This window comes from Aquarana catesbeiana, linkage group LG02, assembly GCF_042186555.1.
Source record: "Aquarana catesbeiana isolate 2022-GZ linkage group LG02, ASM4218655v1, whole genome shotgun sequence".
Taxonomy (NCBI): domain Eukaryota; kingdom Metazoa; phylum Chordata; class Amphibia; order Anura; family Ranidae; genus Aquarana; species Aquarana catesbeiana.
The window spans coordinates 136556677-136583994 of record NC_133325.1 but is presented as its reverse complement, the minus strand read 5'-3'; the positions used below and the strand labels follow the sequence as shown (position 1 = coordinate 136583994).

The following is a 27318-nucleotide window of genomic DNA, read 5'->3' as shown; positions in this document are numbered from 1 at the left end:
AGAAAATACATTTTACAGCTGGTTGAATGGTTCTCAGAGTTTAAACCTCTGAAAGCTTCATTGTTTTTTGTTCTTTGGCTCTGTAATTATATATATATATATATATATATATATATATATATATATATATATATATATATATATAGACACACACACACACACACACACACACACACACACAATTTGACAATTTAAACATTTACTACTCACCCTTAGCTTTCATTGTTATATATTCATTCAAGATTGTGGTGAGATTTTTCCCAAAGACGGACTAGAAAACAAGATAATGCACAGAGATGCATATTTGGTCAGAAAGAACTTGGGAAAAATGCATTGGGGCTTTGGCACAGCATTCACTATGGTACTTTAAATGCCTAGTTTTATCCATGCACCTAATTAACAAATCAGCTCATTGTTTGTGCACACAGGTGTTTAACATGCAAGTTCACCTTTACAGAAAATCTGTAAGGCGACCACACACTGGACCCGCTTTCCCCATCACACCCGGTCCCGCAGTACCTGAAGCCAGTGATCATCCGCTCTGACACATCGTAAAGCCGCTTTACTGATCCGGGGATATGAAATCCCCTCGGCTTTCTCTCCTCTTCTCCAGCACTGACAGGACAGGCTACACAGGTTCTGATTGGTGGGCGCCGCCCATGTGACGGTGCTGACAAATTAGAATGCCTCCTATCTGTACCTTTACGAGGTACATTTAGGAGATTAAGCCGTGGGGGGGATTTCTGATCCCCGGATCAGTAAAGCGGCTTTACGATGTGTCAGTGCGGGAGATCGCCAGCTTCAGGTACTGCGGGACCAAGGGCGATGGGGAGGGGGTCTAGTGTAAGTTCACCTTACAGATTTTTCTGTAAAGGTGAACTTACCCTTTAAGTTTTGCTGACATGCACTTTTCACGTCATTTCTAAAATAATTTAAAATTGAATCAATGACACTTTGTTAACATACATCTAAAGCCACTTCTTTTTTTTTTTTGCTCTGGATCCAGTATAGCATGGATAAAAACACTGTTAAAGTTTTAGTCCCCTTGGGGAGGCTTCCTTTAACATTCTGTCCTGTATATACAAAACAGGAAGGAGACAATATTTCTCTAAAGTGAGTGAAATTCCCTCTTAGACAGTTGTCACTGCAACAAGTCTCCCAATTAAAAGACTTCCCTGTATTTCTGTTCCAGTGGCAACTCAAAAGTTTCAACTTTCACCCATTCTTTGTGTTGATGAGACTATTGTCAACAGGACACATAGGGGATGATTTTCTAAAGGCAAATAGGACTGTACACTTTGCAAGAACAATTGCTCCAAAGCTTTGTAAATGAGAGGAAGCTCTGCTGACTTCCATCATCCGATCATGTGCAAGAAAAAATTGCTGTTTTTTTATTTTCCTTGCATATGATTGAGTATTCTTTACAAAGTGAAACTTTACCTCATTTACCAAGCTCTGGGGCAACTGCACCTTCAGAGTGCACCGTTTATTTGCCTTTAGTAAACCAACCCCATAGAGAGAGGTAATCTAAAACAGCGGTCATCAACCCTGTTCTGAGGGCCCACTAATAGGCCAGGTTTGCAAGATAACTGAAATACGTAACAGGTGATATAATTTGCTGCTCAGGTGATATCATTTGCTGCTCAGTGATTGCAGTATTCTAGTCTGCATCTAGAGAGATACCAAACATGTAAAGTCTTAAAATTGTTTACGCCTGTGGAATTGCAAAAAAACTATGGTAACTAAAATTCTCCATAGACAACACTTTAAAAACCTTTACAGGTTATTACTTTAGAGTTAACCATGAATTATATGGCCATAGATGTATTGCTCTCATTTTAACGTTTGCAACGATAACTCCAGAGTGTATTTCAACTGATGTTTAATGTACATCATACATTATTTTATTGAAAATGGATTCTTACAAGATACCAAGGACTTTGCGGTGTTATATTGAATAAGCCCACTATATGCTACATTCCAGCAGCTCTACAGACTCCAGATGTATTTAGAGACAAATTCCACCTGAATATCCTAGGTGATAACTCTTACGCGTTTCCAACAACAGTGAATATTTATGAAAATCAGACCAATAGGTACAGAAGATAAATCGTGTCACCCTAACACAGAAACTGTGGAGTGGATGAACTATATGATCTAAAACAAACACGCAGCCAGTAATGGATGTAGTTTATAGTTGTGCTGCCCTCTGTAGAGCGATCAAGGTAGATCACTTTTCAAAGGACATTTACCAAGCAGCTGCAAGGCTGATTTGTTGCCTCCTTGCCACCTGTTTTAGGCCCCTTTCACACAGGCACCATCAGTTTAGCCACGTTAAAAACGTATCAGTTCTTATCCGTTGCTTCATCCGTCTTCATCCGTTCCGTTAATCTCCGTTTTCATCCGTCTTCTGTTCCGTTAATATCCGTTTTCATCCGTTAAGGTATACGTTTACATCCGTTTTTTCATCCGTTTTTGTATCCGTTTTCATCCATTTACAGCAGTTTCTTTGCATTTAAGGAAATTACCCAGAAAGCCTTGCTCCACCCATCCTACATTGCCATGCGTGAACAATTTGCTGACTACTTTCTATCTCCATCAGGAGAAGTTTCATGGCAGTATATATATATATATATATAATGCAGTGCAAATTTAAATTTATTAATTCATTAATTTGGGTATTTCATTGTGTTTTGATAGCATAAAAAGACACAAAAGCACATGATATGTTCAAAACAGTTTTAGTTTTATTATTCTGCATAACCCTTTTAAAATAAAGTTTTTTCACTTTGTTTTTTTATTTGTCAAAGTATGAACTTTGAATAATTTCTTCAAAATGGATCTTAACTGATCGGACGTTGACGGACATTGTCAGTTAACGTCAGTTAATATCCGTTTTGACGGATCTGGACGTAGCTTTGTACGTTAAAAAAAACGGATAAAAACGGAAGCGGAGGTTAACTGATGGTAACGGATGGTCATCCGTTTGCCCATAGGAATGCATTGTCGTCCGTCGACGGATGGAAGAAAAACGGATAGACGGTCCGTCCGTGTGAAAGGGGCCTTAACCCAGAAATCTTGCACCACCACACCACAGTTGCAGCGCAGTCCAATTCACCTGAATGAGCTGCATTCAGGAGAGGTACTGCCTACAGCATGTGTATAACCCCCTGCAGCCACTGTGTTAGGAGGGGGCGGTAAAACTGCAGCCCTAACTCTTGATTTTACGAGAGTAAACTACTAGACCATGATATCATGGGATTGTATAATAAAGCAAAGATTTGCAATACGAAATTAATAAAAATATAATCTGATTGACAAGGGCGCTGCACTTCTCTCTTTTTATGGAATAAGAGTGATTTGCTATTTCCCAAAAGCCTCGATAAACCCCAAGTATGCTTCTTATTTCTCACCATGCACTACAGACTCCAGAGTGTCTATAAATGGCCATTTAGTGTTATTGGTGTGCTCTATGCTGCAGCAGCTAAGCTACATGATCGTCAACAGAGAAACGATAGTAAATCTGATATGAATAGATCAATTATATACCATATGCAATATAAACTCTAGTAGACACATGTAAAGATTAAATTACAAATGAGTCCATATTTTGCTCATTACAGTAAAACAAAAAACTTCTGATGAAATATACAATACATTTTAAAAAGTCTAAGAGACTGTCAAGCATTATATTGAGCTAGCTTTTACCAGCAGACATCCTGGGATGGCCCCATCATCCGTGTGATGGTCTGCATATTCTTTGAGGTGGGGTGACTCTGCAATGTAGGCTCTGCAGGTGGATGACAGCTTTTCTTGCTGCAAGTAACCTAAAAATCAGATAAAAAAAAAAAAATTTTTTTTTTTTTTTTTTTTAAATCAAAAGGCTTTTATTGCGACAAAAGCAAAAGGCACTTCCAATACAGATATGCATATATACAGTCCATCCAAGAAACAACTTTACATATACAGGGAATATTCATTTTGACTTTATATTGTATCTTATATAAATGCACAGTATATCTTCCATATTGGCTTTTGCAGAAACAAAAAGGTAAATAATTTCAACCTGACTATACCAGTGTATTCTTCTTCAGATATATGACCCTATAGCTATATACCTTCTACCGTGAAAGCAGCTTGTCCACTGCGTCTTGCCATAACGTGTGTCCACCATTGCATGCCTTTTTAAACTGTAAGAACATCTGCACTGGGCTATCAACATTGTAGTAGTCCAGTGAGGACCAGTTGTGGAGGAGCTAATTCTGGGGCACCCAAACCAACATTGCTATATTTTTTCTAACTTCTTAGGTGGTTTTCTATGATAATAATAGGTATTCTTTTCACAAAAAAGAATGTTGTTAACTGCTTGGATCCATTGCTTGCTCGCCGGAATCTGGGTAGACAACCAATACCTCGCTATAAGCTTTCTGGCCAAATAAAGAAGTCTAATAGGAGCAATGTATACAGAAGGGGAGTACAAGTCCTTGTCCAGACCTCATCACAGCAAGCGATCCATAGACACCTGAATCTGATAGATAGTATTGATGGTCATGAAAACATTATTCCAATATCTAATGAGTTTGGGGCATTTCCACAGCATATGTATGAGGTCTAAAAAAAATATATATATCTTTAGTGATTGTACAGCAAAGCTGATTCTAACATGACAAAACACATTAAAGATTAAAGGCTAAGTAATCACTTCCTGCTGACCTGGCGCATAATTGCGGCCTCCCAGCAGGTTGGCTTTAACACTAACCAGAGTTTTTCTCCACGCTGCGACTGCTAAACACAGTGGTCACATGATCAGAATGCCTGCTTCCGCCTTTCCGACATTTAGATCCACTTAAAAGAGCCAGGAGTTCATTAAAAAATAAACACATACCGTATATACTCGAGTATAGGCCGACCCGAATATAAGCCGAGGCACCTTTACCACAAAAAACTGGGAAAACATATTGACTCGAGTATAAGCCTAGGGTGAGAAATGCAGCCTGCCAGTGCCCATCATTTACAGCCTACCAGTGCCCATCATTTACAGCCTACCAGTGCCCATCATTTACAGCCTACCAGTGCCCATCATTTACAGCCTATCAGTGCACATGAAATGCAGCCTGCCAGTGCCCATCATGTACAGCCTACCAGTGCCCATCATGTAAAGCCTATCAGTGCCCATGACAAGCAGCCTACCAGTGCCCATCAGGTACAGCCTACCAGTGCCTGGTAATGAGATGTCATGCTGTGTGTCAAAGCTGGATCTAAATCGCCGTGCAGGCGCGGTAACGATGTCCCGCCTCCTACGACACACGGCACAATGATTCCTAGCATTGGATCAGTGTGCCGTCTATCACAAGAGGCAGGACATCGTTTCAGTGGCTGCATGGCGATTCAGATCTGACACACAGCATGGGAGGGAGGGGAAACTGACAGGGGCGCCAGGCGGATACATGTGCGGCACCCAGCGGGATGGCCCCACCCCCTTTTCGGCTCCATTTTCGGGACATTTTTTTCTTAAGTGGGACATTCACTCTAATATAAGCCGAGGGTGGGTTTTTCAGTCAAAAAAATGTGCTAAAAAACTCGGTACACATTTTTGCAGTTAAAAAAAAAAAAAAAAAACACCTTAAAAAAAAATAAATGTGCATTTATTATTTTTTTTAAAACAGAGCCAGGAAAGTATTGCACCCATGATCAGCAGATCGTGGACGCAATGTCAGGCTCCTGCACACACTGCCTTCACCTCTGTGGCCCTACCTCTGTATGGAGTGTCATTTTAAGAGCTGTAGGCAGTATGAATAAACTAGGAGCGTGCTCGCACTTCATTTTACTAGAAGTCCGTCGGCCGCCGTGGAAGACAGGACTCGTAGTTTCTTCATTCACACAGATTCCTATGAACTAAATACACGGCTGTGGAGCACTGCACAGCCAAGCCATTTTCCAAATGTGACAGTGCATCATCTAAAAGGTGAACTTATTCTTTAAAGTGATTGTAAAGTGGGGCACACACTAAGAAAATCGGGCAAACAATCATCCGATTTTCCTCGTTGTTTCACAGAAAATCAAAACCGATGAAAGATAAAAGGCATTCTTTTTTCTGTTGTTTATTGCTTATGATCATACGCAGTCTTTCTTTTATGACTTTTCTTGTACGAAAACAGTACACATTAGAGCTGCACAATTAATCGTCAAGAATCGTTATCGCGATCTTGACTAAAGTATTTCACAATTCTTCTATGCAAAGAATTCTCTCTGCTCTTCTGAAGCCACAGTGCTCAAAAGAAAGAAAGAGAAAAACAGTCTGCCAAGAAACATAACATTCTTAATCAGTTGAACTTAAGTATAAACATTGTAACAATTTGTCAAAGGAATAGACTTCCTGTGTAAGTGAAAAGTTTAACCACTTAAACACTAAACCTTTTTCTGACATTTGTTGGATTCAAGTTTAAATAATTTTTTTTTGGTAGAAAAAAAAAAACATATATTTTTTTTTAGTAGACACCCTAGAGAATAAAATGGTGGTTGTTGCAATATTTTATGTCACACTGTATTTGCGCAGCGGTCTTTCAAATGCAATTTTTTTGGAAAAAATTACTTTAATGAATTAAAAAAAAAAACCTAACCAGTAAAGTTAGCCCTTTTTTTTTTTTCTTTGTATAATGTGAAAGATTTTACGTTGCGAGAATCCTGAGAGAATCGTGATCTTTTTATTCTAAGCAAAAAAATCGTGATTCTCATTTTGGCCAGAATCGTGCAGCTCTAGTACACATTAATAAAAAATTGTTCGTTCTGTTCCCAAACAAAAAACATTTTGGAGTTTGTCCCTTCTGGAATTTTTGTACGAAAAGTCTGAATCAGCTGTAGAAAGTTGTGTATACACTATACGAAAATCGTATGTAAATTATTTGGACGAAAATATTCACCCGATTTTCTTATCGTGTGTACAAGCCTTAACCACTTGCCGTCTGAGCTATAGCCGAAAGACGGCTACAGCGCGGATTTAATTTGCCGGGAGGGCGTCCATGGACGTCCTCCCATGCTTGAGCGGCCTGCGCCTATGAGCCGCGCCTATGAGCCTCGCCTGATTACAGATCTGAGTAAGGGGGTCGATCCCGACCCCTTACCATGTGATCAGCTGTCAGCCAATGACAGCTGATCATATGACCTAAACAGAGCCGGTAATCGGCTATTTCTTCTCCTCACACTGATAGCGTGAGAAAAAAAATAAATAAATAAGCCGATCACTGGTGGCTGCGAGAGGGACATCGGTCCCGATCATGGAGAGGCTTCTGTGCCCACTAGCCTCCCCTACCAGTGCCCACCAGCTCCACCTACAAGTACCCACCAGTGCCACCCATCAATGCCCACAGTGCCACCCATCAGTGCCCACAGTGTGTCATCACCAGTGCTGCCTATCAGTATCACCTACTAGTGCCACCTACAAGTGCCCATCAGTGCCACCTACAAGTGCCCATCAGTGACATCCATCAGTGCCACCCATCAGTGCCTTCTTATCAGTGCCCATCAGTGCAGCCTCATCAGTGAATATCAATGAAGGAGAAAAATTACCCATTTGCAAAATTTCATAACTATTAAAACACGTTTTCTTTTTTTTTCAAAAATTTTTGACTTTTTTGTTTGTTTAGCAAAAAAATAAAAACCCAGTGATATTAAATACTATCAAAAGAAAGCTCCATTTGTGTGAAAAAAAATGAAAAAATTTAGCTTGAGTACAGTGCAGCATGACCACACAATTGTCATTCAAAGTGTGACAGCACTGAAAGCTAAAAATTGGTCTGGGCAGGAGGGGGTTTTAAGTGCCCACTGCCCAGTAAGCAAGCGGTTAAAGATTAGTTTTTCTTGTTTTTGTTGTAATAAAAAAAATTCTATACTTATCTCCTCTGTGCAATCGTTTAGAACAGAGTGGCCCTGAACCTCCTCTTCTGGAGTCCCCCAACCAGTACTCCCGCCAGCTCCCTCCCCCCCACACAGAGCATTTGAGAGTCCAATGACAACATTCTCCTGTCCCACAGCAGCAGAACTTTACTTAGCAGGGGTCTGGAATAGAACTGAGCAAAAGGAACCACCTCGAATGAGTCAACCATGTTTCCCCAATAATGCATGCAAAAAAATGTACCGAGGGAGTGTCCTGAGAGAATACAGAGTCCGTAACACAAGGCATTTTTTTGGAGAGAGAACCATGCTTGCCTGGGCAATATCTAGGATCAGACCCAGATATTCCAATCACTGAACCAAGATAAATGCAGATTTTTGGAGGTTGAGAACTCAGCCAAACCTCTCCAGAGTACAAACTGAGAGAAACTTTGCATTCCAAAAGAAGAGCGGATTGCTCCCTCCGAAGCAAGTCATCCAGATACTCCAGAATAGATAGCCCTTGGGTCTGCAGATGGCCTAAAATCAAAGCCAAGACCTTGGTGAACACTCTGGGGATATCCGACAGGCCAAATGGCAGGGCCACAAATCTCTGATGAGGAGGAAAGATCAGGACATGTAGGTAGGCATCCTTTATGTCCACCGATGCCTAGAAAGCACATGGCTATAGAGAGGCCACCATCGACCACAATGATTCTGTCCAGGCGGGGTCCAGATACCATTCTTCTGAGCAGGGAAGTTGTAGGAATGGATCCAGATATAGTAAAAGCTGTCTCCTGCTCCCTGTTGGAACCGCTGAGAATCTGGTAAATTGAGCAGAGCTGGAATGCACTGACCATCACCTTCAGACATTGGCAAAAAACAAAACAAAAATGAAAGATTATTACAAGGGAGGGGTTTTGCCTAGGAGGGGGTCTTCTGTCTTTTCTTGTCATTGTCTAATCAAGTGTAGGTAGCGCATACCTGACAGTAATTACTAAAGCTGCTCTGTGTCCTGTGATGTATGATGAAAAAAAAAAAATGCATGGGGCATGGCCAGGTAAAAGCAGAGTAGAAACACTGAGTTTACAAAGCTCTGCACCAACTTCAGCTGAACAGTGTTCCTGACATCGCAAATGGTACTCAAATCACATGCAGAAACATAAGTCGTCACAAGGACTGGAGGGGACCTGCCAGTGAACAGAGGTAACCAATTTCTTTGGCCTTAGATACGCCCTGCTGAGAAAATGGGCATGTGCACACATTCCCTATGCCAGTAATGTAATGCTGAGCTGCTGGAGAGCACGGGGTGCCTATACACCAGAGAAGGGGAGGACGCACATAACATTGAGAATGAACAGCCATGCCCTCTTGTGTCCCAGAAGCTATTAGGGACAAGCGAAAGTAAACAATATGGGGAGTATATTAGGCAGGTTTCGGGGATGCCAGCAGATGCATTGTAATATACTGCTGCCCCTTGTCTGCTTAGACTGTTTTGCTCACCTAGCTAGATTATGCCTTTAAGTTTGCTAAAGCAATGTGTACCATTAAGGAGATCACTTTTTTTTTTTTTTTTTTTTTACGACAATGCTGCTGATCTCCTTCAAACCCTTTCCACCACTTCCTGTCTACATGCACTTGCTTGTAGTCAGCATTGATCTGGCTTCCTGACTTTAAACACTGATATGTGCCAATATCAGGGACCACAGTTCACAGCCACCTATTCTTTGGTAGTGGAAAGCCACTGACCTAGAGCCACAGCACACTGCCCCATATACCAACTGAAGGAAAAAAGGCACAAGTGACCAGAGATTGGGAACGTAAACAAGGACTCCCCATCTGTACAGGCTGTCCACTCCTCCATGCCTAGGTCTAAAGTAAAGGTAAAACACTACAATTGTTACTGCTCCAAATAACAATTTTATGGCCTCTATAACCATACAGGTTACAATCTGCCCCTATATCTTCTATACAATCAACCTCAGATCTATCAAATTTATGTAATATGAATAACTACCTAAACTATCCAATCCATCTGTATGCAATCAGGCAAGTTCTTGCACTACATACTTGTTAGATCTAAAGGAAATCAGATTGTAACAAAGGGGGTGAGCTTAAGCTATGTTCACAATAGCCTGCACAGTAAAATGCAGTAAAATGCAGCATTTTTCTGTCCAGGCTGGGGCAGCATTAGCTTGGGCAGGGAGCAGAGCGATGCACATTTCAGCACACTGTATGTTTTTTTTTTCAACTTTACTTGAAGTGTCAGATAGAGACATTTCTTAAGTGTCACTGCACAGCAGCATGGCGTTTTGCGCTGCTTTGCAGTGACATCCAGTGCAGAGTAGAAAAATGCAGCATGATTGTCTGCACACCACACTTCACCTCAGCATTGTGGTGTAAACAAGGCACATAGAAAACAATTGGTGATCTGATCTATCCAGGTCATTGCAAAGTGTAAACAAATCCTTAAAGCATAACTCTATCCTTTAGGCTGGGTTCACACTGGTGCGACACGACAGCCGTCCTACTTTGGATCCGACTTTGCCCTGCGACATGAAGCCGGCATGTGTCCGACTTTCAATGAACGGGGATCCGACTTGGATCCCCGCCAATGCCGGCACTGTGTTTGGTATGAATCTTTAGGGGGGAACTCCGCGCCAAATTTTAAATGAAAAACCGGCATGGGTTCCCCCTCCAGAGGCATACCAGGCCCTTGGGTCTGGTATGGACCTTGAGGGGAACCCCCTACGCCGAAAAAACGGCGTGGGGGGTCGCCCCCAATCCATACCAGACCCTTATCCGAGCACGCAGCCCGGCCGGACAGGAATGGGGGTGGGGACGAGCGAGCGCCCCCCCCCCTCCTGAACCGTACCAGGCCGCATGCCCTCAACATGGGGGGTGGTGCCTTGGGGGAGGGGGCGCGCTGCGGCCCCCCCACCCCAAAGCACCTTGTCCCCATGTTGATGAGGACAAGGGCCTCTTCCCGACAACCCTGGCCGTTGGTTGTCGGGGTCTGCGGGCGGGGGGCTTATCGGAATCCGGGAGCCCCCTTTAATAAGGGAGCCCCCAGATCCCGGCCCCCCACCCTATGTGAATGAGTATGGGGTACAGCGTACCCCTACCCATTCACCTAGGAAAAAAGTGTCAATTTAAAAAAAAACACTACACAGATTTTTAAAGCATTTTATTAGACAGCTCCGGGGGTCTTCTTCCGACTTCGGGGGTCTCTCCGGTTCTTCTCCACGCTCTCCGGATCTTCTGCCGGGCTCCTCCGCTCTCTTCTGCTCTTTTGCCGCTCTTTTGCTAAAGCGGAGGAGCCTGGTCTTCAATCTTCAATCTTCTGCCTTCTGCCTTCTGCCTTCTGCCCTCTTCTCCTGATGTTGACACGACGCTCTCCCCGGCTGGAATGCTCTCTGTGCGCTCTGCTCTGACTTATATAGGCGGTGACCCCGCCCCCTTATGCCGTCACAGTCCCTGGGCATGCTGGGACTGTGACGTTTTAGGGGGCGTGGTCATCACCCGATGACCACGCCCCCTTATGCCGTCACAGTCCCAGCATGCCCAGGGACTGTGACGGCATAAGGGGGCGGGGTCACCGCCTATATAAGTCAGAGCAGAGCGCACAGAGAGCATTCCAGCCGGGGAGAGCGTCGTGTCAACATCAGGAGAAGAGGGCAGAAGGCAGAAGGCAGAAGGCAGAAGGCAGAAGGCAGAAGGCAGAAGACCGAAGACCGGGCTCCTCCGCTTTAGCAAAAGAGCGGCAAAAGAGCAGAAGAGAGCGGAGGAGCCCGGCAGAAGATCCGGAGAGCGTGGAGAAGAACCGGAGAGACCCCCGAAGTCGGAAGAAGACCCCCGGAGCTGTCTAATAAAATGCTTTAAAAATCTGTGTAGTGTTTTTTTTTTAAATTGACACTTTTTTCCTAGGTGAATGGGTAGGGGTACGCTGTACCCCATACTCATTCACATAGGGTGGGGGGCCGGGATCTGGGGGCTCCCTTATTAAAGGGGGCTCCCGGATTCCGATAAGCCCCCCGCCCGCAGACCCCGACAACCAACGGCCAGGGTTGTCGGGAAGAGGCCCTTGTCCTCATCGACATGGGGACAAGGTGCTTTGGGGTGGGGGGCCGCAGCGCGCCCCCTCCCCCAAAGCACCAACCCCCCATGTTGAGGGCATGCGGCCTGGTACGGCTCAGGAGGGGGGGGGGCGCTCGCTCGTCCCCACCCCCATTCCTGTCCGGCCGGGCTGCGTGCTCGGATAAGGGTCTGGTATGGATTGGGGGGGACCCCCACGCCGTTTTTATCGGCGTAGGGGGTTCCCCTCAAGGTCCATACCAGACCCAAGGGCCTGGTATGCTCTTGGAGGGGGAACCCATGCCGGGTTTTTATTTAAAATTTGGCGCGGAGTTCCCCCTCAAGAACATCTGAGCACAAGTCGCGTGCCAAAGTCGGATCATGCAAGACGGCAATCCGACTTTGATCCGACTTCAATGATAGTCAATAGACTGAAGTAGGATCAAAGTCGGACCAAAGTAGTACAGGGAGCATTTCTAAAGTCGGAACGACTTGTGTCGGACCAGTTAGGACGGCTCCCATAGGGAAACATTAAATTTCACACGTCATGCGACATGAGCTCCCAATGTCGGAGCGTTTGTCGGACCAGTGTGAACCCAGCCTTACAGCCAAGGAAGGTGCTAAAGCCTCGTACACATGGTACGATTGTTGGCAGTTGATTGTCTGTCAACAGACTGTTGTCCTAAAATCTTATTGTTAGTACGCTCTTTTTGACAATTGTTGTCCAATGTTCGGCCTACAAACGTTGGATGACAGGCTAGTAAATTTTCGTCAGACAGCGTCAGATTTTCGTGTTGTCAGTACAAAAATCCATCACACAAAAGTCGAAAGTACAAACAAGCACGTTCGGAATCAATGCTCACCAAACATGAAATTAGCAGAAGGGGCTCAAAGGGTGTCGCACAAGAGGTGAAATTCCTCGTAGTACGTCACTACGTTCGTGATTGTGGCATGACAATTGTGTACCGTTAGTATGCAAGACAATATCCTGGCACACTCCCTTTTGACAAAAATCAGACGCTCGGTTGGCCAACAATCGTACCGTGTGTACGAGACTTTAGCCTCTGCCTGATCTGCAGTTGCCATGGTGCATATGTGACTAGTTATGAGACTAGCCATTAAAAGCGGAACTAAATCCATCAATTTAGGAGTGGAACTTTATGGGAAAAAATTAAAAATGGGCAAACAGGCAGAATTTTTAATGCAGAAGAGACATGCTTTGTCACATTAGCATAAAAGTTACTTGCATGCTTGACTGACCCTGTGCAGTGCAACTCTTTGTACAAATTCAGCAATGTCTAAGCTGAATTAACTCCCGCACATTCACGGGAGCGACGTCATTTTACATGCCAATGACAGCGGCCGGCGATCGAGATCCAGAAACCTGTCGCCCAAAGATGTCAGCAGCCAGCAGGAAGCTCCGAAAGGTCCTTTAGCTGGACTGAAGGTGAGTATAGTTCTGCTTTAACTATTTCCCAAAAGAGGTACACTCTAGTCATCCCGAAAATGAGAACTGTCAGAGCTGCCTGTGCTCTCAACTGTCGAGTCATTAAATGGCTGGTGTCACAACTGATCATATCTACAGGTGCAGTTCAAACAAAGGCCAAGATGACAGCTTCCTTGTCTGCAAGCGCTCATTCAAACGCTCAGACAAAAAAAAAAAACGCTGTATTTAGATGTGGACAGTGTTTTAGTGTTGTATACATCTAAACACAGCACTATAATAATCAATGAGCCCATACACACAGTTGCTTCTACATACTAAAATGTGCGCTGCGTTTAGTTGCGCACAAAAAAGTAGGACAGATTGCAGATTTTACATGCATAGATTGGCAGATTTTATGAGTATTTTATGCAGGATCTTCTAGCTCTGCCAGCAAAAACCTTTCTTGAAATTCTTTATTTAGGTCAAGACAAGTCATGTCCATCTATAGTGGACAACACAGACATCAACAATTCCATCAGACAACATAATCAAAGGCAAGAACATATAGCAATAAACCTCTTTCATGCAGAAACTACATGTATGCCCTGTGTATCAGCCCTACATGTGAAAATGTGTGCGGAGTTTAGCTGCACACAAAAAAGTACACAGCTACATCCAGAGCCACACAGACCTGCATATTTTACACACAAAAGTGTCTAAATGCATCAAAACACGAGTACTTTAGGTGCATATTTTACGCAGGATCTTCTGATAGCTCTGCCAGTAAGAACCTACAGTCCCTCGAGAAAATATACATATGCCTGTGTGCATGAGCCCTAAAGGGGAAAGGAGAGCCTTTTAAAGCAGAACTAAACCCATCGATTTAACTGTTTCAAAAAACATTTACATTCCTGGAATGCTAACTGTCACATTTGACTGTGTTCTCATCCCAACTGTTAAACCATCAAATGGCTGCTGTCATAAGTGATCACATGTGCAACATCATGGCAGTTGCAGATCAAACAGAGGGTAGCTAAGATGGCAGCTTCCTTGGCTGAAAAGGTAAGGAGCTATTTGAGTTTGGTTGAGAGCAAATGTGACAGTTAGTAATCCTGGTGTGCTGGGAATGTAACTGTTTTTTTTTTTAACTTTTAAATTGATGGTTTAGTTCCGCTTTAAATTGCTGAAAAAAAATGACAGTTATGCCCCGTACACTTGGTCGGATTTTCCAATGGAAAATGTGTGATAGGACCTTGTTGTCGGAAATTCCGACCGTGTGTGGGCTCCATCACACATTTTCCATCGGATTTTCCGACACACAAAGTTTGAGAGCTTGCTATAAAATTTTCCCACAACAAAATCCGTTGTCGGAAATTCCGATCATGTGTACACAAATCCGACGGACAAAGTGCCACGCATGCTCAGAATAAATAAAGAGATGAAAGCTATTGGCCACTGCCCCGTTTATAGTCCCGACGTACGTGTTTTACATCACCGTGTTTAGAACGATTGGATTTTCCGACAACTTTGTGTGACCGTGTGTATACAAGACAAGTTTGAGCCAACATCCGTCGGAAAAAATCCTAGGATTTTGTTGTCGGAATGTCCGAACAAAGTCCGACCGTGTGTACGGGGCATTATTCCGCAAAGTGTCTGTGGCTGGGAAAAAAAAAAAAATACACTTTAAACTGTTGCTGGAAAAAAAAAACAAAGAGGGCTTTCACACCGAGCCGCGGGGGGGCATCAGCGGTAAAGCAGAGCTTTTTTTTACTGTTGGGCCGCTGGCGGGGCGGTTTTAACACCCCACTAGCGGACGAAAGTGGGTTAAATCCGCCCGCAAAACACCGGAGCAGCGTTTTGCCGGTGGTATCGCAGCGCTTCCCCATTGATTTTAATGGGGAGCAGCGGTGGAGGAGCGGTGAGTTCACCACTCCTTCACTGCTCCAAAGAAGCTGCTGGCAAGACTTTTTCTGACGCCCTGCCAGCGCACGCTCCAGTGTGAAAGCCCTCGGGCTTTCACACTGGAGTGAATGGAGCCGCTTTTTTCAGGTGCTATTTTTAGCGCTGTAGTGCCTGAAAAACGCTTGGCAGTGTGAAAGGGGTCTAAAGGAGTCAATACTCACCTCCAATGCTCCTTTGTTGGCATTTGTGTGCCGGTTTTGGCCACCTTCATTGGATGACGTCATTCCTACACAGGGGCGGGAATAAGTCATCCCAGAACACAGGGATATGACTGCTGTAAGTTAAGCCGCACATGCACAGTTCAGTTTCCATTACTGAGATTGCTGTGAGCAGGGAGGTAGGTGTACTTTACTGCAGAAGACACATTACATAGCTCTTCTGCAATAAAACATCTACCTGCTTACAGAAGAACTCTAAGGCCCCTTACACACGGCATTCCATTTGTCCATTTTTCATCTATCCATTGACAGATTTAAAAAACGGACATTAATGCATTTGTATTGATCATCTTTTAACATCTGCATTCGTCCACATCCGTTTTTTTAAAAGAATCAAAGCCCTATTTTTGTACCAGAAAAAAAGCAGAACAAATGAAAAACTGATGTAAACGGACAAACGGTACGTTTTTGTATTGGTAGTGGATACAAAAAAAAGAGAAAAACTGAATCCATTTTTCTTTGAAAAAGGTGACTATACTGATAAAACGAATAGAATACCTGTGTGAAAGGACCCCAAGCCTGGGTTCACACATATGCGAACACAGACATGGCATGTGATTGGCACCCGCATTAATGTGTCGATCACATGCAATGTCTTTGCAAGTCAGTTTGTATGGCTGAACTTGCATTGGATTTGCACAAAAAGGCGCAGGAACCTTTTTACCCGCACTGGAATAGCGTTGGTTCCCGCCTCGCATGTGTGCGAACCCAGGCTTAATGTGTAACATGTTCAGTGTGCACCCCTCTCCTTCCCTGTGACAGCTGGTGGGGGATCCTCTCCCTGCATCCGCTGTCACAATTTGAAAAAAAAAGCCTGGTTGGCCAGGGCTCCACCCACACCGCCTCGTCATTCAGTGACAGTTTCCTGTGAATGGACTACAAGTTGCTGAGGCTGATGGTTCTCAATGAGCTGTGAGGGTGCTGGTGATTACTCTCATGGTTTATTGATCCTCTTGACCGTATCAGAGGTACAGCTATCCTGGGAGTCCAGCACTGCAGCCCCGATCTGCTGATTGCAGGTACAACGCTCTGCAGGCTCCTTAGGAGAAAGATGAAGAAAATGCAGATTTTTTTCGAATAAAAAATGTGCATTTATTTTCACTTTAAAATCGATCAGCCTGTAACAGGAATGATGTGTACTTACCTTCCCCACTGCCACTCTTTGCTCTGCAGTGGCTGAAGACCCTTTGTCATTGGACACTTCTGCTAGGGTCAGATGCTTGGTCCCCGGCGGTGCAGTTCCAATATCCAGTCCCTGCGTCATTATTGTCCCCTGTAGTGATATGGGGGGTCATGGAAGGAATCATGGTGGCGGACCAGGAACACGACACTCCCAGAAGTGTCAGATGCAGAAGACCGTTCTTCCACAGAGGGAAGGTGGCGGTCCAGGTAAGTGTCACTCCATTCTGGGATTCTAGAAAACTTTACCCAGTGACACAGTCACCCTAATATTGTGATATTTACATTGTAAATGGATGGGAAGAGCTGGAGGAAGCCCCTTATATTCCAATGACACTAATCTAGGGGACATTTCCAGGGACAAGCCCATAGCAGCTCAGCCTGTCCCTCGAAAAGCAGGGCCTGCTGCGGCTACATGACCCAACTATACACTATGGCGGCGGGGAGGACCCCCTCAGAACACACACTCACCCAGCACTAGCCTGGCCACATCTGAAGGGAGCAGCATGGCTGTGCCCGGACAGAGACTGTCATCCAGAGAACAGCCGAGGACCCCAACAACCGCTACACCCTCCGCTGCTCTCCCGCGCTGCACGGCGGTGCACACTCTAATTCTTCCCCCCTTCTACCACGGCTGCGCTCTTCAGTTCCGCACCCCTGACACATACAGGTCACCCAGCTCCAGTACTGCCTGGGAGTGCAGCCATTGCCACCCTCACAGTGCTGTATGACCACAGCTCCCAACTGTCCCTGATTTGGAGCAATGTCCCTCATTCCTCCTCATTTGTCCCTCATTTTGGTCTGATCTATATAGATTTATATAAAATGCACTTTTTATCTATCAAAAAGTGTTTTCCAGCACTAAATCTTTCATCTGATTTCTAAATTGCTGTATTTGTAAATTCCAAAAACCAAAATAAAGGAATAGTAGTGGTAAAAAAAGCACTTGTGGGTTTAACCAATCTTATTTTTTTGTTGAATTCCCCTTTAAGGGGGCGTGACAAGGGGTGTGTCCTATGCCTGAATACTTTTGCCGATAGGTGTCCCTCATTCCCACCTGAAAAAGTTGGGAGGCATGTGACACTGGGGGTTATTTACAAAGGCAAATCCACTTTGCACTACAAGTGCCCTTGGAAGTGCAGTCACTGTAAATCTGAGGGGTAGATCTGAAATGAGGGGAAGCTCTACTTTCAGTGCACCAAAGTGGATTTGCCTTTAGTAAATAACCCCCACTGTGTGATTGGTCAGAATTAAAAGTAGAAACTACATCAACATATATCTAAAAAAAACAACATTCTCTTTTTTGTAAATGCGTGTGTGTATATAGTAGCGAGAGAAAATTGCCCCGTGAAATTCGGTCTCTGTATTTGTCCCGGTGATCTTTGTCACCTTTGTGAGAGACAATCCCAAATTAGCAATCAAGAAAATGCTGGACGGCCGCTCTCTAATGCAACACCTAGTGCAGAATCAATAAATTCCAAACTGTCAATCCATAGATCACAGGGGTACAGAAACGAATCACTGACGCATTTCACACCTTTAAAAGGTGCTTAATCATGGCTTAAAGTGATTGTAAAGGTTCGAGTTTTATTATTTTTTAAATAACAAACATGTCATACTTGCCTCCACTGTGCAGCTCGTTTTGCACAGAGTGGCCCCAAACCTCGTCTTCTGGGGTTCCCTCAACGGCTCTTGCGGCTCTTCCCCGCATCAGTTAACCCCCCCTAGGAGAAGTGCTCTCCCAGGGGGGGTTACCTTGTGGGCTCACCCCCAGAGTCCAGCAGTTGGCGTCCCCCCCAGCACCCGCGTCATTGGATTTGATTGACAGCAGCGGAAGCCAATGGCTGCGCTGCTATCAATATATCCAATCAAGAGCCGGGACTCCGGGGGGAAAGGAAGAGCGCATCTCCGCCGGGTGAAATTCCAGGGCTCAGGTAAGTAAAACGGGGGGGGGCTTGGGACTGCCAGGTGTTTTTTCACTTTAATGCATAGGATGCATTAAGGTGAAAAAACACGAGGGTTTACAACCCCTTTAAGTGTCAGCTGTTTGTTCCTGTACCCCTGTGATCTGTGGATTGACAGTTTGGATTTTATTGATTCTGCACTAGGCGTTGCATCAGAGAGCGGCCGCCAGCATTTTCTTGATTGCTAATCACGTCTGCAGAACCAGCACCTGTATGATTTAGCGTGGTGTAGGTTGTTATGGGATCGCATGCCTGGAGCGGTGTGAATTTGTTTGCTTCAGACTAGACAATCCCAAATGTTGAGCTGCCCCCAGAAAAGAAATAGAGGAGAAATCTTCCAATGGGGTCACTTGTTCTGGTGTCAAGTGTATGATGGGGGTCCTGAGGGAACGTGCCCCACATAAGTCAGTAGTATTTCCCTGACGTGGAGCGTTCTCAGGAGCCCAGTGCTTCCTGGTTTGAGACAGCACTACTGTATCTACTTTCATATGGCTTCCACTGAAGTTCAAATGATTATTTATAAAGAAAAAAACTAAAAAACTGTATCTGACTCTTATGAAGCCAACGTTTAGCAGACTGTGCTCCCTTGTCTGGTCAGGGGCTGGGAAGGCAGAGGGCCCCAGGCAGTGGTGTCAAGTGTCCCGGGAATGCCGGAGTAGCACTTTAGGTTTGGGACAACACTGTGCGAAATTGTATAATGCCACAGCAACTACCCTGTTTCCCCAAAAATAAGACCTACTCTGAAAAGACCTACTGTTATTTTCCAGGAGGGCTGCAACATAAGCCTTACCCCAAAAATAAGCCCTAGTTTAACCGCTTGCCGATCACCCACCGCAGTTGTACTGCGGCAACATGGCTCGGCTGCACGAATCGCCGTTATCTTACGTCGCTTCCTTCTTTGGCCACTAGGGACGCGCGCCTACTGCTCGCCCACGGAGCCAGTGTTAGTGCCCGGCAGTCGCGATCACCGCTGGGCTCCTGCGATCGCTCGGGGAAGACGGAGAAACCGGGATCTGTGTGTGTAAACACAGTTTCCGGTTCTCTGAGAGGAGAAGTGACAGATCGTCTGTTTATACAGAGTATGAACAGCGATCTATCTCTTACCCTACACAGTCCCCTCCCCCCTTCAGTTAGAACACACACCAGGGAACACATTAACCCCTTGATCGCCCCTAGTGGTTAACCCCTTCCCTGCCAGTGACATTTTTACAGTAATCAATGCATTTTTTTAGCACTGATCGCTGTAAAAATGCCAATGGTCCCAAAAATGTGTCAAAATTGTCCGACGTGTCTGTCATAATTTCGCAGTCCCGATAAAAATCGCAGATCGCCACCATTACTAGTGAATTAAAAAAAAAGGAATAATAAAAATGCCATAAAACTATCCCCTATTTTGTAGACGCTATAACTTTTGCGCAAACCAATCAATATACGCTTTTTTTTACCAACAATATGTAGAAGAATACATATCGGCCTAAACTGAGGAAAAAAATAGGTTTTTTTTATATATTTTGGGGGATATTTATTATAGCAAAAAGTAAAAAATATTGTGTTTTTTTTTTTTCAAAATTGTCGCTTTTTTTTTTTTTTTTTTGTTTATAACGCAAAAAATAAAAACCGCAGTGGTGATCAAATACCACCAAAAGAAAGCTCTATTTGTGGGAAAAAAAAGGACAACGTCGCACGACCGCGCAATTGTCAGTTAAAGCGAAGCAGTGCCGAATCGCTAAAAGTACTCTGGTCAGGAACGGGGTAAAATCTTCCGGGGCTGAATCGGTTAAAATGCTTGTAGAATCCTATAATCCACTCTATTACAGTAGTATGTAATGTACAATGTGTGTGTTTCTGTAATATAATTGTGCCAAGTACCTTCGTTGCAGTGCCGCTCGGTGCTCAGCTGACCTCCCGCTGTTCTCCTCCTCTTCTCCAGCTGTCAGCAGGGGATCTTGGCCCCCCTCTGCAGTGCTCAGAATGGGGAAGAGAGGTCCAGCGGGTCACGGAAGTGCCGAGCAGCGCTATAATGAAGATATTTGGCACAATTATATTACAGAAACACACACCTTGTAAACTATATACTACTGTAATAGAGTGGATTAAAGGATTTTAAAAGCATTTTAACTTGGTTCACACTGGGGATTCCTGACAGGAAGGAAGGGAGGGAAGACAGCACATTAAATGGAAAGACCAAAATAAGCCCTTCTGTGTCTTTTGTTGCCAAAATTAATATAAGACCCGGTCTTTTCAGGGAAACGCGGTAAGCTTTCTTCTGCACTACATCTCATGGGTTAGTTATTTGGCCAAGACTGGGGCAATTTCTGCTACCATGCCACAAGGCCTTGCCAATGAACCTGCACTGACACTTTTTCTATTTGGCTCATTTGTTTTCTCTCCACATGTGTCACCCTGCACTTAAAAATGTGTTTCCTTTTTCGCTGAGGATGGTGAGCCTACCCTAAAGTCTAGGGAGTGGATGTGTGGCCATTAGATTCCTTCCCTCCCTGCCTCGGGGGAGGTCTCTCTTTGGGAAAATGAAACCCCCAGAGATTGCATCATCTCATCTTGCCCTGTTGCTAGGAGGTTGCTAAGAGACTTCTAGCAGCTGCTGTTCACCCTCACAGGAGCAAGTGATCCATCACTTTCAAAAGGAGCTCCAGGCTCTGTAGTTGCTGACTTCTAATATTAGGACACTTACCTGTCCAGGAATCCAGTGGTGTCCTCACCCGAGCCGATTTTTCAATGGGCTCCTGCTGCCGCCATCTCCACTAAGGGAAACCAGCAGTAAAGCCTTGCGGCTACACAGTCGGTTTCTTACTGCGCATGCGCGAAGCGCGCTGAGCTCTGTGAATGGTCGGGCTGCACGAAGGAGGAGGGGGGCCGAACTCAAAAAGGTGGCAAATGTGGCAGCGGAGGGGTGGAGGAGGCAGACAAGCGGAGCTTTCCCTTTTAGGTGGAGCTCCGCTTTAACTATGCAATACATATCATACCTGGAGTTCAGCTTTAAGGGCTGGTTGACACCAACCCCACACATGAATCGTACAGGAACATGCTTGGCATTCCTGTGCAATTCACATGCGGTTCTGTGCATTGTGATTTTACCCCATTTATTTTGAATGGGCTAAAATTGCACCGCACCAAAAGTAGTATATGTACTATTTTTTAAAATGCACTGTAATCAGATTGCATGGTGCAAAAGTACCATGCGATCCATTGCAAGCAGGTGCAGGTAAACGCACTGCGTTTACGACCTGCGTTTGGGGTGTCATTAACTTTCTATTGACACCCACTGCAGATCACAAATGGAGTGTGTTTTGCATGAGGTCTTAATCACACAAGAACACACAACACGTTCTGGTGTGATTCATGTGCAGCCAAGGTGTGAACTGGCTCTAAATCAGAACGAAACCCTCCTCTCCTTTACAGCCAAGGAAGCTGCCATCTTGGCCTCTGTTAATCTGCAGTTGTCATAGTGCTGCACATGTGATCAGTTATGACACCAGCAATATGATGGTTTGACAGTTTGACTGACAGTACAAACAAACGTGACAGTTATCAACACCATGCCTTGAATGTAATTGTTTTGGGAAACTGTTAAATCATTGAGTTCCGTTCCGATTTAACCACTTCAGCTCTGGAAGGATTTACCCCCTTAATGACCAGGCCATTTTTTGCGATATGGCACTGCGTCGCTTTAACTAAAATTGTGCAGTCTTGCGACGCTGTACCGAAACAAAATTGACATCCTTTTTTTACCCACAAATAGAGCTTTCTTTTGGTGGTATTTGATCACCTCTGCGGTTTTTATTTTTTGTGCTATAAACAAAAAAAGACCAACAATTTGAAAAAAAAAAAACTTTTTTTTTTTTTTTTTACTATCTACTATATTACATATACCCCAAAAAATATAAAAAAAACACCAATTTATTCAGCAGTTTAGGCCGATATATATTCTTCTACATATTTTTGGTAAAAAAAAATTTTAAAAAATCGCAATAGGCGTATATTAATTGAATATATATACTTAAACTACAGGATAGATTTAGGGACTTTTATATTTTTTATTGTTTTCACTGGTAATTGAGGCGATCTGCAATTTTTAACGGACTGCGACATTGACAAATTTGACCCCAAATGACACTTTTTGAGGACCAGTGACATTATTACATTGATCAGTGCTAAAAAAATGCACCGATCAATGTAAAAATGACACTGGCAGGGAAGGGATTAACACTAGGAGGCAATCAAGGGGTTAAGTGTGTTTTTAACTGTAGGGGGATGGGCTACCAGGGACATAACTGAGATCATTGTTCCCAATCATTGGGAACAGTAGATCTCTGTCATGTCATCTGGCAGAACGGGGAATTGTCTTGTTTACATAGTTCCCCGTTCTGCCTCTCCTCACCGCGATCGTGGGTCGCCGGTGGACATCGAGTCCACGGGCACTGATGAGCTCTTATGGACACTGATGAGGCTGTGCTGATGAGGTAGCACTGATGGGCACTGATAGGTGGCACTGATTATCAGTGTAAATAATGTACTTACTGTGCCCCTCACTGATCAGCCCTCATTTCCTCACATGCTGCACCATGCGGTTCTCTGCGTCTGCATTTTAGAAAAAGGATCTGGAATTTTTCCTCACATTCCCTGCAGGTACAGCGGCCATTTGGGCTGCTGTGCCCACACAAACACAGGGCAAACACATAGTTTTCCCGGGACAATCCCGATTTTTGGGACCCTCGTCCCGATCGGAGGCTGTCCCGAATCGGGATTTGCCCAGGGAAATCGGGAATGTTTGCATTTTACATTTTTTGGCAAGCAGGCTTCAGTAAAATGGCGGCCACTTCCGCCACCGCAGCTAGATCGCTCCCCCTTGTGTTCTGCCTCTCCTCACCGCGATCGTGGGTCGCCGGTGGACATCGAGTCCACGGGCACTGATGAGCTCTTATGGACACTGATGAGGCACTGATTATCAGTGTAAATAATGTACTTACTGTGCCCCTCACTGATCAGCCCTCATTTCCTCACATGCTGCACCATGCGGTTCTCTGCGTCTGCATTTTAGAAAAAGGATCTGGAATTTTTCCTCACATTCCCTGCAGGTACAGCGGCCATTTGGGCTGCTGTGCCCACACAAACACAGGGCAAACACATAGTTTTCCCGGGACAATCCCGATTTTTGGGACCCTCGTCCCGATCGGAGGCTGTCCCGAATCGGGATTTGCCCAGGGAAATCGGGAATGTTTGCATTTTACATTTTTTGGCAAGCAGGCTTCAGTAAAATGGCGGCCACTTCCGCCACCGCAGCTAGATCGCTCCCCCTTGTGTTCTGCCTCTCCTCACCGCGATCGTGGGTCGCCGGTGGACATCGAGTCCACGGGCACTGATGAGCTGATGTGTTCTGATGTGTTCTGCCTCTCCTCACCGCGATCGTGGGTCGCCGGTGGACATCGAGTCCACGGGCACTGATGAGCTCTTATGGACACTGATGAGGCACTGATTATCAGTGTAAATAATGTACTTACTGTGCCCCTCACTGATCAGCCCTCATTTCCTCACATGCTGCACCATGCGGTTCTCTGCGTCTGCATTTTAGAAAAAGGATCTGGAATTTTTCCTCACATTCCCTGCAGGTACAGCGGCCATTTGGGCTGCTGTGCCCACACAAACACAGGGCAAACACATAGTTTTCCCGGCCATTTGGGCTGCTGTGCCCACACAAACACAGGGCAAACACATAGTTTTCCCGGGACAATCCCGATTTTTGGGACCCTCGTCCCGATCGGAGGCTGTCCCGAATCGGGATTTGCCCAGGGAAATCGGGAATGTTTGCATTTTACATTTTTTGGCAAGCAGGCTTCAGTAAAATGGCGGCCACTTCCGCCACCGCAGCTAGATCGCTCCCCCTTGTGTTCTGCCTCTCCTCACCGCGATCGTGGGTCGCCGGTGGACATCGAGTCCACGGGCACTGATGAGCTGATGTGTTCTGATGTGTTCTGCCTCTCCTCACCGCGATCGTGGGTCGCCGGTGGACATCGAGTCCACGGGCACTGATGAGCTCTTATGGACACTGATGAGGCACTGATTATCAGTGTAAATAATGTACTTACTGTGCCCCTCACTGATCAGCCCTCATTTCCTCACATGCTGCACCATGCGGTTCTCTGCGTCTGCATTTTAGAAAAAGGATCTGGAATTTTTCCTCACATTCCCTGCAGGTACAGCGGCCATTTGGGCTGCTGTGCCCACACAAACACAGGGCAAACACATAGTTTTCCCGGGACAATCCCGATTTTTGGGACCCTCGTCCCGATCGGAGGCTGTCCCGAATCGGGATTTGCCCAGGGAAATCGGGAATGTTTGCATTTTACATTTTTTGGCAAGCAGGCTTCAGTAAAATGGCGGCCACTTCCGCCACCGCAGCTAGATCGCTCCCCCTTGTGTTCTGCCTCTCCTCACCGCGATCGTGGGTCGCCGGTGGACATCGAGTCCACGGGCACTGATGAGCTCTTATGGACACTGATGAGGCTGTGCTGATGAGGTAGCACTGATGGGCACTGATAGGTGGCACTGATTATCAGTGTAAATAATGTACTTACTGTGCCCCTCACTGATCAGCCCTCATTTCCTCACATGCTGCACCATGCGGTTCTCTGCGTCTGCATTTTAGAAAAAGGATCTGGAATTTTTCCTCACATTCCCTGCAGGTACAGCGGCCATTTGGGCTGCTGTGCCCACACAAACACAGGGCAAACACATAGTTTTCCCGGGACAATCCCGATTTTTGGGACCCTCGTCCCGATCGGAGGCTGTCCCGAATCGGGATTTGCCCAGGGAAATCGGGAATGTTTGCATTTTACATTTTTTGGCAAGCAGGCTTCAGTAAAATGGCGGCCACTTCCGCCACCGCAGCTAGATCGCTCCCCCTTGTGTTCAGTATAGAGAGGAAGGGGGCTCGTGCAGCCAATGAATCGGCTTCTCCTCTCGCACGGATCGGCCCCTCCCCTCTCCACTGAACACACGGCGCCTGTGTCTTGTCGAATACTGTCCCCATCGGATAGTGTCCGCCCTGTACTGCGCAGGCGCAGTACGGAGGACAAACGAACACCGGTGGCCTCTGTAATGGACATATGCACTGCTGGGGCCTGGGGGGCGTTAAGGGAGGGTCTGCACTGAGGGGGGTCTGCTGAGGGCGTCTGCACTGAGGGGGTCTGCATTGGTGGAGGGGGGGTCTGCACTGAGGGGTCTGCATTGATGAAGGGGGGGATTGCACTGAGGGGGTCTGCACTGATGGAGAGGGGTCTGCACTGAGGGAGTCTGCACTGATGGAGGGGGGTCTGCACTGAGGGGGTCTGCATTGATGGAGGGGGGTCTGCACTTAGGGTGTCTGCATTGATGGAGGAGGGTCTGCACTGAGGGCGTCTGCATTGATGGAGGGGGGTCTGCACTGAGGGCGTCTGCATTGATGGAGGGGGGTCTGCACTGAGGGCGTCTGCATTGATGGAGGAGGGTCTGCACTGAGGGCGTCTGCATTGATGGAGGAGGGTCTGCACTGAGGGCGTCTGCATTGATGGAGGGGGGTCTGCACTGAGGGCGTCTGCATTGATGGAGGGGGGTCTGCACTGAGGGCGTCTGCATTGATGGAGGGGGGTCTGCACTGAGGGGGTCTGCATTGATGGAGGGGGGTCTGCACTGGGGGGGTCTGCACTGAGGGGGTCTGCATTGATGGAGGGGGGTCTGCACTGAGGGGGTCTGCACTGATGGAGGGGGGTCTGCACTGAGGGGGTCTATACTGACTCTGCTGGGGGCACCTGATGCAAGGACGGACTCTGCTGGGGTCCCCTGATGCAAGGACGGACTCTGCTGGTGGCAGGAAACGTGGCTAGTGACACGCTCAGGGATCCCACTGATTCGGCATTATGGTGAGTTGAATGATTTGATTTTATATTACAATGTAATAATAGAAATAAATACAATAATGGTGCCGGGATGATTGAAGCGCTAACACCAGGTGTTTGGAGTATCTTTATCTGCTGATTGTTAAACTTTCTAGAATACACACATTTCTATTGTTATGTAGGATCTGGGGCTGCTGTCCCTTCATTCCTCTCTCCCCCTTTCCATCCCTTATTCATCTCTGACTCTAACCACACACCCTTCGAGCCACGCCCATTTAAGCCACACCCACTATTCCACGTAAACCACGCCTACAAACGCATGCCCCCCCCCCCCCCCCCAATTATTATTATCCGCCCACATATTTTTTTTTTGCAATGTTGGCAACTATGCAAACACAGCGTGAACCTAACTTTAATCATATGTTTTGAAGTTTTGTTCCTGCAAATGGAGGACCCTGGAAACAGAAATACACTTCTTAAATCCATAGGTGACATATTCTACTGTGTCCACTATGTATACACGTTTCAGACATGCATGTGCACATTTATTTATTTTTTTTAATGAAAATATATCTCTTATTTGCCCTCAGATAAATGTTTCTTTTAGTTTTCGTAGAATAGAACTTGTCAGTCTCAGGGAAGCACAGACATGGCCATGACAGGGAAGGAGCACAGAGCTGAGGAGTGTTTATGTTTATAACCAGGAAGGCGGGATTTGGGCACTGTGAGTCTAT

The 27318-nt window shown here is 45.6% G+C and overlaps 1 protein-coding gene across 2 annotated transcripts in view; it reads right to left on the bottom strand.

The window, feature by feature from the left end:
• Window positions 1-17368, bottom strand: part of NPAT (nuclear protein, coactivator of histone transcription) — a 77752-nt gene extending 60384 nt beyond the window's left edge. For both annotated transcript variants that reach the window (XM_073613499.1, XM_073613500.1), the window contains exons 1-3: window positions 17200-17368; window positions 3709-3827; window positions 211-271 (exon numbers count right to left, since the gene is read on the bottom strand). In XM_073613499.1, the coding sequence (XP_073469600.1) occupies window positions 211-271; window positions 3709-3827; window positions 17200-17236 (217 nt within the window). In that variant the 5' untranslated portion in view covers window positions 17237-17368. The remainder of the gene's footprint in view (window positions 1-210; window positions 272-3708; window positions 3828-17199) is intronic.
• Window positions 17369-27318: the final 9950 nt, after the last annotated feature.